We start from the raw sequence: 15,631 nt of genomic DNA on the forward strand, positions 1-15,631 counted from the left end.
ACTCGCATTTAAATGCTGTTAAATGCTGTTTAAATGCTGTTAAATGGATCTCACAAAATAACTATTTCAGTAATAATGTATCATTCATAAATGCCTCGATGGAAATGATCGATGGAGACTGAGGGGCAGAGAGAAGAGAAAGGAGAAACAACAGAGAATCAAAGCATAATGATATTCCCAAAAGAAGAGGGAGATGTTGCGGCGCACATTTTATTAATCAGGCTGTCAATTTCAGGCGAGGCCAAACCCACGGGCAATCTAAAGCAGACTCGGATCAGTCCAGGAACACACACTCACTCCACTCCTCACTTCTCTTCCGCTCCACGTGTATATACATTCGTCTGACCGCAGGCCGCATCCATCATCAAATGAACGCCATCTCGTATTTATTTGCTTATAAACCTGTTACAATATATGATCATTCGAGCAGCTTCACGCGTACCTTTACATTTTGGCCTAAAAATGATTCACGGGTCATTTTGAACGGTCATTCGTTGCTCGCATTGGCATTCTATTTATTTGTACGTCTCTCTCTCATAAAAAAAGGTGTTCTATTATTTAGAGACAGTTTGCTGATCTGAATGCGGATGAACTCCGCCACAACTCATCGGAGCACCAGCCCCGGAAATAGTTTTTTTTCCTACAAGGCTTAATGATGGAGAGAAGAAGAAAATAGATGATTCTGATGGAGAGAGGTCTACACAGTCCCGTGTCTGGCAAAAGGCTCTCAAACCTGTCAGACTCGGCTGGAAATCCCGTGTTGGAGGCCCTCGAAAATGCTCAGCACGGTGATCGACTAAACCCGAAAATGACTTCCGCCTCGCTTCATGGAAGTCTCGGGGATATTCCAACCAAAGGCAAGTTCGAGACGGACAGACTTTTCGGTGCCCACCACAACAGCGAGAAAAACTCCTCAGCGGAGATTTCATTGTCAGAAAGCAGAAAAAAAATCCACTTATACCCTGAAGTTTCTCAAGACTCAGACATGAACAGTGATGTGGAGGTGGGATGCCCATCGTATCGTTCGCCGAGCCAACACAAGGAAAACAACAGCAAAGGTAATATTCACTTGGACCTCAAATGTAATGATCGAAATAAATCATGAAAGATAAATACATGTATTTGATATCTTAAAACGGATAATGGATAACAATACCAATATTATAATAATATAACACTATTATAAATAATAATAATAGGCCTAAAAATAATAAGTAATAAAGAATAAATGTGTCTTTCATTTTCAAATATTTCACAGCTATTGCTACAAAAATGATGTATTATTTAGCGTATAGATATCATCTCATGTGATATCATAAGAATATATAATAGCCGATATACAAAACAACATTGCCTATAAAGCTTAGATGAGATTATCGAATAATAATTGCATATTTCTTTCCTAAAGGTTTTTCTGACAATAATACTGGAGGCTCCAACACAAATTCATCCTTCCTTTCCAATTTTAACGGGAATGGAATGTGTTCAAACATGTCAAATGCGGATCAGGTGAGAAGGTACCGGACTGCATTCACCAGAGAACAAATAGGAAGACTGGAGAAAGAGTTTTACAGGGAAAATTATGTCTCAAGACCAAGAAGATGTGAACTTGCCGCATCACTCAATCTACCTGAAACTACAATAAAGGTAGGCCTCTGTTCTGTTATATGCATACAGGGGCTCACGAGTGGTGCAGCGGTCTAAGGCACTGCATCCCAGTGCTAGAGGCGTCACTACAGACCCTGGTTTGATTCCAGGCTGTATCACAACCTGCCGTGATTGGGAGTACCATAAGGCGGCGCACAATTATCCCAGCGTCGTCCGGGTTAGGGGTTGGCCGTCATTGTAAAATAAGAATTTGTTCTTAACTGACTTGCATAGTTAAATAAAGGTTCAATCTTTAATTATTTTTTTTAAATACATGACATAATAATGTAGGTTACATCACAAATAGTTAGGAATGTATATGCTACAATTATATTACACACTCCACTAAAACACACGCTGGTCAACATGCATACATCGGAACACACACGCACACACACAAACACACACAGAGCAACACAGTCTCACATTCAATTCGCGCATATATGTACAAAATGTATTTCAGCAGATTTCGTGCGTTTTTGTGCATTTTTGGGGTGTTTTGGGGTGGTTCAATTCGTTTGAAAATACACGAATTTCTGTGCTACTTAATTCGTGCGAAAAGACACAAATTTAACCAGTAGGTGACACACAAGCCGTTGCAACAACCATGTAGACGCGATAATTTGTATTTCATTTTTGTTCTTCTTAATGGCTAATTCAACGTCATGAATATACAGAAATGTTGTCTTTGTTTAACCATGTTTTAAAATGTGTCGTTGTATGCCTATATGTACTGTTTTAGACTTGCTGAACAGAAATTTTGAGAAAAGACGCACATTTACCTGCGACTTAATTCGTGGGAAATATTGTTTTATTAATGCCAATGCTGTTTTCTGTGCTTGATTTCGCTTAATACTTTGGATACTGGTGCACTTGTAATCAGAACGCCTTTTTGTCATGTAGGCAACCATACACGATTTTCTTCATAACCCATTTCATATTTCGTGGAGCCTAAATTACACCATTTTCTTCATAATGCATGTATTACATGTTAATGTAAAATAATGAATTATGTTGGCTTACACTTATGGCCTTTCCAAGGCCTTTCCATACCTTAAGGGAACATTTTAGCACTCGCCATATGGTTAGTGAGAAACGCCACATTGCAAATGTAAGGTCCCTTACTAGACGTCCTGCAACGTTTCTAAAATTTGCGGACGGCGTCGGGCCGTGCGCGGGGGAGAGATCTTTCAGGAAGTCATCAAACTAAATCTCTCGGACGTTCGGTTTCCGTTTTATAAAAATAACACATTTTGGTCATTTTTCCGCAGTCTAGGAAATTCCCACCAGAGGGAAAATAAATAATATTGCAAATGCACAAGCACATTGCAAATGCATGTGGCCTTTTCTCCTAAACGGAAAATATTTCGAAGACGTAATGGACAGTTGGCCCCGAACAAGATGGCGTCGAGGCCTCAACGCTTTTTGAGTTATGGCCATTTTTCTGGGATTAAAGGTCAAAAACGTAAAGTAGGGTGCTAATTTGACCGCTTCACGTCAAAGTACATAAGCATACGGTGTCAGGAAAAAAAGAACCAGCCATTTATCTATCGTAATTTAAGAGAAATCGTACATTGACAAATTGGTCATGTTCACAAAAAGGAGTTAAAAAAAAAAAAGTTACAGATCCAGTTGCAGTGTGTTCAGACGAACATTTTTTAAGTGGGTCTCGAAGCTCTGCCACTGCATCGCAGTGCTAGCTGCGCCACCAGAGTCTCTGGGTTCGCGCCCAGGCTCTGCCGCAGCCGGCCGCGACCGGGAGGTCCGTTGGCCTAGCGTCGTCCGGGTTAGGGAGGGTTTGGCCGGTAGGGATATCCTTGTCTCATCGCGCTCCAGCGACTCCTGTGGCGGGCCGGGGGCAGTGCGCGCTAGCCAAGGGGGCCATGTGCACGGTGTTTCCTCCGACACATTGGTGCGGCTGGCTTCCGGGTTGGWGRSGCGCTGTGTTAAGAAGCAGTGCGGCTTGGTTGGGTTGTGCTTCGGAGGACGTGTGGCTTTCGACCTTCGTCTCTCCTGAGCCCATACGGGAGTTGTAGCGATGAGACAAGATAGTAATTACTAGCGATTGGATACCACGAAGAAAAGGGGATAAAAGGATGGAGTGAAAAAGTACGGTGCTTAAAGACACACAAAGCCTGCAATGGCATTGCCATTATCTCCAGGCCGTGCCGAGTTCAACGAGATGCCCCGCTTGACCGTAGCTAGCTCGGTCTGAGTGCAGCGACAGGGACAAGAAGAAGGACCCAAATGACCCTTTGACCTCAATTTCATATTTTTTTGCTTTTGGGAGATAGAGAGAGAACCGTTAAGGTTAGAAGCACAATTTGACCTCAGGAACGTTCCTAAGGTCTCTGTGCAAGCCTAACATTGACCGTGTGGCATTAACCCTTAACAGTTAAAAGAAGGTGTTTACATCAAACAGTTTACAATGACATCTCACCCCATAGGAACACATTGCCTGCACCCCTAAATTCAACCTGAAGCCTATGTGGGTTATGAATGTCTTATGAACCTGTCTTCAATGACAATCCATCAAGCCACTATGAGGTCTACCTGTGTTGATTCTAAGCTTCCTGGAGCAACCGGAAGTGATAAAATCACCCTAAAAGTGTTTTGCCATACCCAACCAGCAGTTTATGATATATAGTGCATTCAACCCTGTGTAAATCAGTCAGTTCTTAACGTATAGACTTAAAACTCAGGATTCTGTAAAAGCATACCCCGATCAGGATATGTATTTACTTATAGCTTCCTGTGCCAACCGGAAGTGCCTTAAAATGGGGTCATAGGTGCTGTTTCGAAGGTTTAAAAAAGTCAGATCTTTCCAAAACATTAAATGTGTGAATCGGTCAACCCTCATGAACTGTAAATCAGTAATTTCGCTAAACAGATGTCAAAGAAAAGCTCTCTCACACACACACACAGCAAGGATGGAGTGAAAAAGTATGGTGCTTAAAGACACACAGAGCCTTAAATGCTTTTAGGGGGGATCCAGACTTCCATACCCGCTCTGGGAGCGCTATACTACCGCCCCAAATCAATGGGTGCTGGCCTGAGTGATTTAKGGAGGTTTTCAAAAAATATTCTGTTTTTTCTTCTGGAAAATATTTTATGTTTTTTCTTCTCGAGTCAATGGCCTGAGTGATTTATGGAGGTTTTCAAAAAATATTCTAAGTCCAAACTTTTCRTGCACCTGGTATTTTTTTGGGGTTACCAGGCGTCATTTTTCAAAACGGTTGRAATTGCTTTTAGGGGGCATCCAGAGTGTCACATGACCGGATGAGGTAACTATTCTTGTTCTTCTTGTAACTTTCCGGTAGGCTAGAAGCTTTCCGGTGTTTTGCTGCTCGACACAGGTCGACGCAGGTATTGCACTTGATTTATCGTTATCGTAACCGYAGGTGCAGCCAAGTGGRAATACGAAAGCTTTCTAGCTATTTCGCACTGACGGTAATTTGAACACAAGAACGTTTCTAGTGAAAAGGTGCTACACTCAGAGCCATGTATTTACACTCAGCCACCCTAGCCTTATTATGGGTTAACGTTTTGGTAATTTTGGTTGGCCAACWAAATGTAAGACTACAATGACTGCATACGTTTCCCCAAATGTTATTGATGGACAGGCTGCCATTGTATTTTCCGTTACATTCTGTTCAATAAAAATGGTTTACACGTTTATTTTTTAAGAAATACATGGAACTACAACCGAATAAAACACCATTAACCATCATGCATTGCTTACATTCATTCTATCCTGAAAAGTCTGTTCAGAAAAATCGAAAACAGTACATATAGGCATAAAACCACAATGTTTTAATAGGGATTAAATAAAGACAATATATATATAACCTCTTATGGTTAAATGGTTAAAAAAAGACAAAATATCTATATATTCATAACGTAAAATAAATAAATACAGGCGATCGCGTCTATGGTTGTTGCAACGGCTTGTGTGTCGCCTACTGGTTAAATTCGTGTCTTTTCGCACGAATTAAGTAGCACAGAAATTCGTGTATTTTCGCACGAATTAAGTAGCACAGAAATTCGTGTATTTTCAAACGAATTGAACCACCCCAAAAATGCACAAAAACGCACGAAATCTGCTGAAATACATTTTGTACATATATGCGCGAATTGAATGTGAGGCTGGGCTGCACAGAGAGAGCAAACACACACACACAGAGAGCAAACCTATAACCGAATCCGTTTTGTATAATTCACAATGTGAGCAAGACAATGGTCTACTCGAATCTATTCCAGAAATGAATCTGAAATGAAGTAATTAATTAATTAATGAATCTGAAAGGAATACATGAAAAAAAGTCACTATAAAAAAAAGTCAATACATTTCTTCAACTTGCTGATTTGTTTAATGGTCCCTAAAAATAACTATTCACAAATACATGTATACTGGCCTATTCGTTTTAAACTCTTAGATGTATCAAACTTGCATTAGCAATGTTCACGCAGTAAATATTGTTATAGGCACACGCATGTCCTGAACACTGGAAAAATGCATGCGAGTCGACCCGATATTTTGTAATGCTTCAATGCCACAATTCGGGTTGGATTTAATAGGGTCTTAAAGTAAACATGAATGATGATTCTCTGTCTGTAGGTATGGTTCCAGAACAGGCGGATGAAGGACAAGAGGCAACGTTTGGCGATGTCTTGGCCCCATCCAGCAGATCCAAGCTTTTACACCTACATGATGACGCACGCGGCAGCCACCGGAAGTCTACCATACCCTTTCCATTCCCACATGCCTCTGCACTATTACCCGCATGTTGGTGTCACAGCAGCTGCCGCTGCCGCAGCTGCGTCTGGTGTTGCATCGTCACCTTTCACTACCTCCATTCGCCCTCTCGATACTTTCCGTGCACTCTCCCATCCTTACTCACGCCCAGAGCTTCTCTGTGGCTTCAGGCACCCAGGACTTTATCAGTCACCCGCAGGCCTCAATAGCTCGGCGGCAGCAGCAGCGGCAGCAGCAGCATGTGCAGCTGCGGTCAGCGCACCATCGGCCACTGGGCTATGCTCGTGCCTCAGTTGTCGCAGCAGCCAGGCGGCCAGCGCGCTAGGCTCCAGAAGTACCAACACTGACTTCACCTGCACCGCATCCGGGCAGAGGTCCGAAAGTGGATTTTTTCCGTATTCTGCAGCTGTCCTGAGCAAAACCTCGGTTCCATTACCAGATCAGAGAGAGGAATCTTCACTAAACAGATAACTTCATCACTGGAAGATCTAAATCAAGTGCAGTTGGTTCTGTTTTATGCTTTGCTATTAGTTTATACATAGGCCTACATCTACGACTCCAATATTTGGGGGACAAATAAAGGTAATTTCAAAACAATTAGCATAATTCGTTTTTTTGTTTTTTTTTAAGAAGCCAAAAGTGTTAACATTGGTAAGTGCTAAATTGACAGTAATTTAAAGGACTATTTTGTTAGTGCGTTGGTGACGAAGCTTTATTTTTCTTAATTCACAACTGGATTCCTGTGCCTTAAAACCTAGACATAACTATCTAATTCAGTGATAGGCCCACGCTACTCGTGATGTATCCACTTATATCAAATATATTTTCCATCAATTCCATCTTCTTTTCAAATTTCCCAGTTATATTTTGGTATTATTTTAAGGCACTGTAAAAGTAAGCAATTTTTTATTTTTTATTATTGTTCTCTGCATTTATCAAATCAATGCTGGGCATTGCTTTTCTCTATGAAATATTGTTACGTGTAGATTCGTTATTAGTGTAGGTTATGGTGAGAATCATATTTAAAATATGTGCCACAACTACTACTGAATAATGACCTGTACAGCTCAAGGGATATTCCTAATCTTCAAGTAAGGTGCATAGAATTTTGCACCGCTTTGAACTTGTCAGTAATGATGTTAAGAATAGAGGATTATGGCGAAAATTGCCAATCCTGTACCTTCACTCCTCGTTCTGAGACCCGCTGTCAGGTGCTATAATATAGGCGTGTATGATCTCCGGTGTATACTGATTTAAATTGAATAAACATTCAACAAGTCACATAACTTATTTAAAAAAATATATATATTTTAAATAATTTATGTGACTTGTTGAATGTTTATTCAATTTAAATCAGAATACACTGGAGATCATACACGCCTATTTCACCATTATTTTTGACTATTATATTGTAAGGTAAACATGGTTCTATGGCAACTACAAACCAAATAAGTCTTATGTCATGCAAAAAACATGTTAGAAGTCCATACATGTAAAAGTACATGTTGTACTACATTTAAACAAGGCCTCCGAGGGCTGATAAACGATAAGTGAGAGCTGTTTAAAGGATTGAAATAATGAAATACTAGTGCATTGCCCTATGTCCGTCCCCAGGGTCTCTGAGATAAATGGATCTGTATATTATATCTCTGTATTTAAAATATTACCAACTGTATGAATTAAACACATTTTAACTTGAGAAAAAATTTGCAATATCTTTATGTAAATCATGTAATTTATTGATGATGTTTGTTCTTGGGAAATAAATATTTAAAAAAATCGTCAAAACGTTTTCCTATCTTTGTTTGAGATATATGAATAAATGTCTATATTATTGTTTAAATCACAGGTTTGAAGAGGTATGATAAAAGTGAGATAAAAGTGAGATCATCTTTGGTTATGGATATCATGTGTTTACATTTCGTGCAATATGTTTATTATGCGCTTTATCTATTCACATGTTTAATCAATAGGTTCTTAACTGACTTGCCTAGATAAATAAAGGTTAAATAAAATAAAATCAATAGGGAAGCTGTATCTGTAGCATATATGAAGCAGGGTCATACTGGCCGGCTACTTGGGTACGCTGACACTATTTCCTCTCCGGAAAGTCTGTCTGGCATCAATTAATACGACGCGGAAAACTATTGGGAATATGAAGACTGCTATCACGGGTCATTCCGAACCTAAAATGTACCATTCCTTTTTACATTTGACCTCTAAATTATACAAGCTGATAGTGTCGTTAATTACAGTTGGTTAAATATATACCAGAGTGCCTTCAAGGGACTTTGAGATAAGTGACATTTTTTGATCGTCCCCATTAAAGAAATAAGATTAGGGCAGCAGATTTGGGCGTGATATATCGCCATGTTTCCATGGCGAAGGTTTCAACCTATACAACAAAGGCATTGAGTTAGATGGAGATATAAACAGGAAAAGACAGCGGAAAAACACTGCCCACAATAACACGATCAGTTTTGTATTCAATGTGCAGACTGAAAAAATAATTAATCATAAAATGCAAAAAAAACTGTCACCTTTGCCGAATTGCTTTTGACAAGAAAATGAATCTGTGAGTTGTTTAATATATTGTATACTTTCTTTATTTCGGTGCTAATAGAAAACAAGGAATTAAATGTCCACCAGAGAATGAAATACAAAGATCGATGATCCTGCCTCTACTGTCCAACCACCCCTATTTAAGTGACTGTATTTTCTGGGTAATTGAACTGCTTGTTGTAAATTGAAGATGTTACAGAAACGACGCGAACACTACATTTACTGACATTCATCGCATTTTTTGACATTGACTATCTGATCAGCCCGTCATGCTAACCTCCAATTCTTCATTACATACAGTTTACGATCTGTTACAGAAAAACTTGCTTGTTCCAGAGTGATTGATTGCCTTATTAACGCGTGTTCTTGTAAGTGTGACCGAACTGATTACGATGCATATGTTTAGAATAATGTTTCATTTAGCTGACTGCAAGTAATGTAGGGTGACAGCTGCTGCGGGAGGACAAAAACATAAACTACAGGGAGCAAGTGGGGCCAAAACACTCCACCGTTAAGGTGGAAATACAAAATAAGAAACGGACCCGACTGCTTCATCTATGGATTTGTAAATTGTTTAAACATGTTATTGCTGAAGTTATTGAATAATGCGTTATGTTGCCTTCTGCATCAGTACTGAGACTTCTGATAGTAATTTGGTTATAATAGCGTGGTAAAATAGACCTCTATCACCACAGTAATATAGATCTATCTAAATAACAGAAAATCTACATTTTTTTTGTTGCATTTTTGCATTTTGGCATCCAACTCATTTACAAACATGACCTCACATAAACAGACACATGACAACTTGACTTAAATCAGATTTGGAGAGCCTTCTCTGGCATCATGTTACGAACACATTGTCCTTATTTCAGTCTGATGCTGTAAACAGTCTAATGACATGCCAGATGTTGCCATATTTGCCGTGCAGGCTAAATGTATAATTGTAGGCCTATCATGGCTTTCAAAAAGGGAGATTTATGCTATTATTAGCCTACTGAAGTAAAATAATCTCCACCCCTGTTTGTCTCAAATGAATGCTTCTGTTCAAATGTTACTTTAACATATTACATGATATAAATGTATCTATAACCTATTAAGACAGAATTAAATAGTTCAATTAACTCATCAGGCCATAATGATGATGAATGAGATATGAATTCAGATTCAAGCCTGGCAATTTGACGAATTTTGACGCGTTTTGATAGTTCTTAAATAACATTTAGAATAGCAAGTCATCCCCTCAATCAATATAAGCATGCAATTCGGTCTCTCGTAAAATATATATATATATTTTTCATGAATATGTATTGAAACATGTTCGCAATTATCTTTGGAAATAACCTTCACTGGATTAAACATAAATTCTTGCACGGTCTTTCTTGCTGGAGACTATTAAAGTGTTATGATCCACAAAGCATTGTTTTTAACGTGACTTTGTTCTTCTACCGCCTGCACCAAACGCCCGTTTGCCAATATATTATTTTATTTTCGTAAAGGATTTGCCTATATTAGCATACATCTCAGGTTTGCGTTTCAACTCTGTTCATGCAATCAACATTACACGTTTTTCTTCATAAATGCATTTAGAAATCCATTTGATTGAAATACAGAACTATCCCTGTGCTTTAAAATTTGTAGTGTAGCCTATACAGTATGGCCTACTGAACTTCACACAGCTTATCGGATACACCTGTCTTCCGGATTCACATATACAGTTGAAGTCGGAAGTTTACATACACCTTAGCCTAATACATTTAAACTCAGTTTTTCACAATTCCTGACAATTAATCCTAGTAAAAATTCCCTGTCTTAGGTCAGTTAGGATCACCACTTCATTTTAAGAATGTGAAATGTCAGAATAATAGTAGAGATAATTATTTATTTCAGCTTTTATTTCTTACATCACATTCCCAGTGGGTCAGAAGTTTACATACACTCAATTAGTATTTGGTAGTATTGCCTTTAAAATTGTTTAACTTGGGCCAAACGTTTCGGGTAGCCTTCCACAAGCTTCCCACAATAAGTTGGGTGAATTTTGGCCCATTCCTCCTGACAGAGCTGGTGTAACTGAGTCAGGTTTGTAGGCCTCCTTGTTCACACACGCTTTTTCAGTCCTGCCCACACATTTTCTATAGGACTGAGTTCCGGGCTTTGTGATGGCCACTCCAATACCTTGACTTTGTTGGCCTTAAGCCATTGTGCCACAACTTTGGAAGTGTACTTGGGGTCATTGTCCATTTGGAAGACCCATTTGCAACCAAGCTTTAACTTCCTGACTGATGTCTTGAGATGTTGCTTCAATATATCCACATAATTTTCCTCCCCTATGATGCCATCTATTTTGTGAAGTGCACCAGTCCCTCATGCAGCAAAGCACCCCCACAACATGATGCTGCCACCCCCGTGCTTCACGGTGGTGTTGGTGTTCTTCGGCTTGCAAGCATCCCCCTTTTTCCTCCAAACATAACGATGGTCATTATGGCCAAACAGTTCTATTTTTGTTTCATCAGACCAGACATTTCTCCAAAAAGTACGATCTTTGTCCCCATGTGCAGTTCCCAAACCATAGTCTGGCTTTTTTATGGCGGTTTTGGAGCAGTGGCTTCTTCCTTGATGAGTGGCCTTTCAGATTATGTCGATATAGGGCTCGTTTAACTGTGGATATAGATACATTTGTACCTGTTTCCTCCAGCATCTTCACAAGGTCCTTTGCTGTTGTTCTGGGATTGATTTGCACTTTTCGCACCAAAGTACGTTCATCTCTAGGAGACCGAACGTGTCTCCTTCCTGAGCGGTATGACGGCTGCGTGGTCCCATGGTGCTGATACTTGTGTACTACTGTTGGTACAGATGAACGTGGTACCTTCAGGTGTTTGGAAATTGCTCCCAAGGATGAACCAGACTTGTGGAGGTCTACATTTTTTAATCTGAGGTCTTGGCTGATTTCTTTTGATTTTTTCCATGATGTCAAGCAAAGAGGCACTGAGTTTGAAGGTAGGCCTTGAAATACATCCACAGGTACACCTCCAATTGACTCAAATTATATCAATTAGCCTATCAGAAGCTTCTGAAGCCATGACATAATTTTCTGGAATCTTCCAAGCTGTTTAAAGGCACAGTCAACTTAGTGTATGTAAACTTCTGACCCACTGGAATTGTGATACAGTGAAATAATCTGTCTGTAAACAATTGTTTCAAAAATTACTTGTGTCATGCAGAAAGTAGAAGTAGACTTGACAAAACTATAGTTTGTTAACAAGAAATTTGTGGAGTGGTTGAAAAATTAGTTTTAATGACTCCAAACTAAGTGTATGTAAACTTCCGACTTCATCTGTACATACGGTGTATGTAAACTCTAGCCTATGAGCCTCTCAGTCCAGGATAGTTGCCACAGAATAATCCAAAGCACATAAGAACTAGGCAATAAAAAAGAAAGTACTCTGTGTCCTAAGAAAACTCATAGTGCAATTAACTTGTGACATGCACGGTTATAGTGACAATATCAGGAACATACCTATTGGAAATATGCATTACATTCACTATTGCTTTAACATAACTATCTGCAATGAGGCAGGAAAAGGAGCTGACCAGTGCTGAAACGGACTGGTTTCTACTGTGTCCCGTCAATATATACAAGGGGTGAAAGTTGTGACTATTGTCAATCACATAATGTAATTGTTCAGTGCCATATATTTAAGTAATAAGGCCAAAGGGGGTGTGGTTACGGTGTATTGGCCATATAGCATAAACCCGAGGTGCCTTATTGCTATTATAAACTGGTATTATATTATAAACAAGTATTTTTGCGTAATTCCGTGGTATATTGTCTGATATATACAGTTGTGTAAAGCACTTGGGTAAAAATACATTTAAGTACTAATTAAGTAGTTTTTTGGGGTATCTGTACATTACTATTTATATTTTGGACAACTTTTACTTTTACTCCACTACATTCCTAAAGAAAATTAGGAACTTGTTACTGCTTACATTTTCCATGACACCCAAAAGTAGTCGTTACATTTTGAATGCTTAGCAGGACAGAAAAATATTGAATGCTTAGCTGGACAGGAAAATTGTCGAATTCACGCACTTATCAGGAGAACATCCCTGGTCATCCCTACTGCCTGTGATCTGGTGGACTCACTAAACTGAGAACATCCCTGGTCATCCCTACTGCCTGTGATCTGGTGGACTCACTAAACACAAATGCTTCGTTTGTAAATTGTCTGAGTGTTCAACTGTGCCCCTGGATATCCGCAAATAAAAAAATCAAGAACATTCTATCGTCTGGTTTGCTTAATATAAGACATTTTAAATGATTTATACTTTCACTTTTGATACTTAAGTACATTTAAAACCAAATACTTTTAGAATTTTACACAAGTAGTATTTTACTGGGTGACTTTCACTTTTACTTGAGTCATTTTTTGTATGAAATTTGGGTACTTTTTCCACAACTGAATATAAGAGCGGATGAAATGCTGTTTCAGCCAATCAGCAACCAGGACCCAAACTACAACTATATTTAAGAAATAATGCACGAGGGGGTGTGGTGTATGGCCAATATACCACGGCTTAGGGCTGTTCTTATGCACGACGCAAAGCTGTTGTATATTGGCCATATACCACAAACCCCCGAGGTGCCTTATTGCTATTATAAACTGGTTACCAACGTAATTAGAGCAGTAAAAATAAATGTTTTGTCATACCTGTGGTATACTGGTCTGACATTTCACGGCTGTCAGCCAATCAGCATTCAGGGTTCGAACCACCCAGTTTATAATATTCAATAAACCATTAAAAAGCTTAGTTTAGGATTTTCCTGAGAAGGCAGTTTTCTTCATTTAAAATGGACTATTTTTTCTGTATAACCAATCCAAGCTGACAATATTGGAGAGGTTAAACCACTTGTTTTTCTTATAAACAGAGAACATCTTTCGGACTTTGCAGCAAAACGCACACAGCATTAATCTGAAGGAAATCAAACAAACCCAATGTAACCCAGAACTCAAATCTCAGTCTTGTTTCCATCTTATGGAGTTGATTGTTGATGGGGTGGCAGGAAGTCACTCTTTAATCTAAGGACCAAACCTGTTTTAGGGGACATGAAACATAATTGATATATAATATTATGGTTTTGTTATTGATGTTGGACACTGCACTCCATTTGGTAGGACCATGACAGAAATGTGATTAGGCTACTATAAAAGTAATATGCTTTTCTTTGGAATAGCCCATTACTTCATGTATCTACACATTTCTCTGCAGTGTTGAAAAATACATGCTGCTGATTGAAAATTGCTTTGGAATGCCACTAATGCAATGCAGCAAATGTTAAAGAATATGGAGCCACATAGCATGAACTGTGTCAATTGTATGGGCTATGGGTTCATATTATGTTAGCTGAGGGTTACAGGTTTTAACTGCATGAAGGTCTACACATGTGTGACTAAGGCCAAGCTGCTTGCTTAGCAAGTAGGCCTATTGCTTATTCCTGTAAGACTAACTGTAAGTCGCTCTGGATAACAGTGTCTGCTAACTGAGTAAACTGTAGGAGAATGATTAACATATACTATTTCTCTATGCATTCACATGTAATAGCGATCCTAATGTTGGGCCTAAGCTTTCATGGTTAGCCATCTAGCAATTCGTGTTTGGTGAGGCAATTGGTTATAAAAGAGATTAAATACAACAACAACAAAAACACTCGGAATGCATCAGATCACCTATCCCATTGTGTGATGTTTGTGTAGAGTTTGCTCCTTGTTTGCGCATTGATAAGGGATATAGATCAAATTTAATTTGGTTTAGCACTTGCTCCTTGTAACTCTAGTAATCAATTAATTATTAAACAAACGGGTATAATGTTTAGAATCGAACATATTTGTTATTTACTTAAGACTTGTTGTACTAGCACAATTTATTTTTGAACTCAGTGATAATTTATTGGCGGCGGCGCATTTTAGGAAGTGGCTTGATCAAGACCGTGATCAAGACCGTGCTTCGGCGACTCCTCTACTGTATTCAACAGCTTTCCAAGCAGGAGTGAGTAGCTTGGCAAAAGGTGAGTATCTCCTTTAAAACAATACAACCACTAGCATGTTATTTACCTACTTGGTAACCTACACGGTATACAGTTAACAAGTGCCCTTTATAAAAATAATGACAACTTTCAGCACAAGAATAGCAAGGACATTAGCCACTATGTTACATGCTAGCTAGCTGGTTAGCACCGCACACACACCATGTTAAAATGGCAATTTGGTTAAATTAAGAAAATCTGATATTTGGTTACGTTTGGCAAATAGTATTTTACTATATCAGTTTAAAATCGGATTACTTGTGCAATTCTGCTACGTTTACTGTAGTATAATTGTAGCTAAACTTGATGTCACCATGCTGTTAAATAGTACCGCTCTAGCCAGCAGCACGCATGGTGCCAACTTGCAGACATGCTGACTCACTTGTCAATTGTTTGATAACCTGTTTAACCTTTCTCGCCCAGGGGTTCCGCTAGCGGAACACCCACAACATTCCGCTGAAAAGGCAGCGCGCGAAATTCAAAAATATTTTTTTGAAATATTTAACTTTCACACATTAACAAGTCCAATACAGCAAATGAAAGATAAACATCTTGTGAATCCAGCCAACGTATCCAATTTT

General features: G+C 39.0%; 1 protein-coding gene across 1 annotated transcript; it reads left to right on the plus strand.

Annotated features, from left to right (window-relative positions):
- The first annotated feature begins 230 nt into the window (after positions 1-230).
- Positions 231-8,178, plus strand: LOC111959396 (homeobox even-skipped homolog protein 2-like). Its single transcript, XM_023980911.2, has 3 exons — positions 231-1,058; positions 1,409-1,647; positions 6,266-8,178. Exons 1-3 carry the CDS (start codon positions 677-679, stop codon positions 6,872-6,874), a joined length of 1,230 nt encoding a protein of 409 aa, XP_023836679.1. The 5' UTR covers positions 231-676; the 3' UTR covers positions 6,875-8,178.
- Positions 8,179-15,631: the final 7,453 nt, after the last annotated feature.

This window comes from Salvelinus sp. IW2-2015, linkage group LG36 (assembly GCF_002910315.2).
Source record: "Salvelinus sp. IW2-2015 linkage group LG36, ASM291031v2, whole genome shotgun sequence".
In the NCBI taxonomy this organism is placed as follows: Eukaryota; Metazoa; Chordata; class Actinopteri; order Salmoniformes; family Salmonidae; genus Salvelinus; species Salvelinus sp. IW2-2015.

Excerpts from the sequence above, each read along its gene's own strand:
- LOC111959396 (XM_023980911.2), top strand. The coding sequence starts at position 677 with ATGATTCTGATGGAGAGAGGTCTACACAGTCCCGTGTCTGGCAAAAGG. Across the intron at positions 1,059-1,408 it reads CAAGGAAAACAACAGCAAAG|GTTTTTCTGACAATAATACT; the intron begins GTAATATTCACT and ends TCTTTCCTAAAG. Across the intron at positions 1,648-6,265 it reads TACCTGAAACTACAATAAAG|GTATGGTTCCAGAACAGGCG; the intron begins GTAGGCCTCTGT and ends CTCTGTCTGTAG.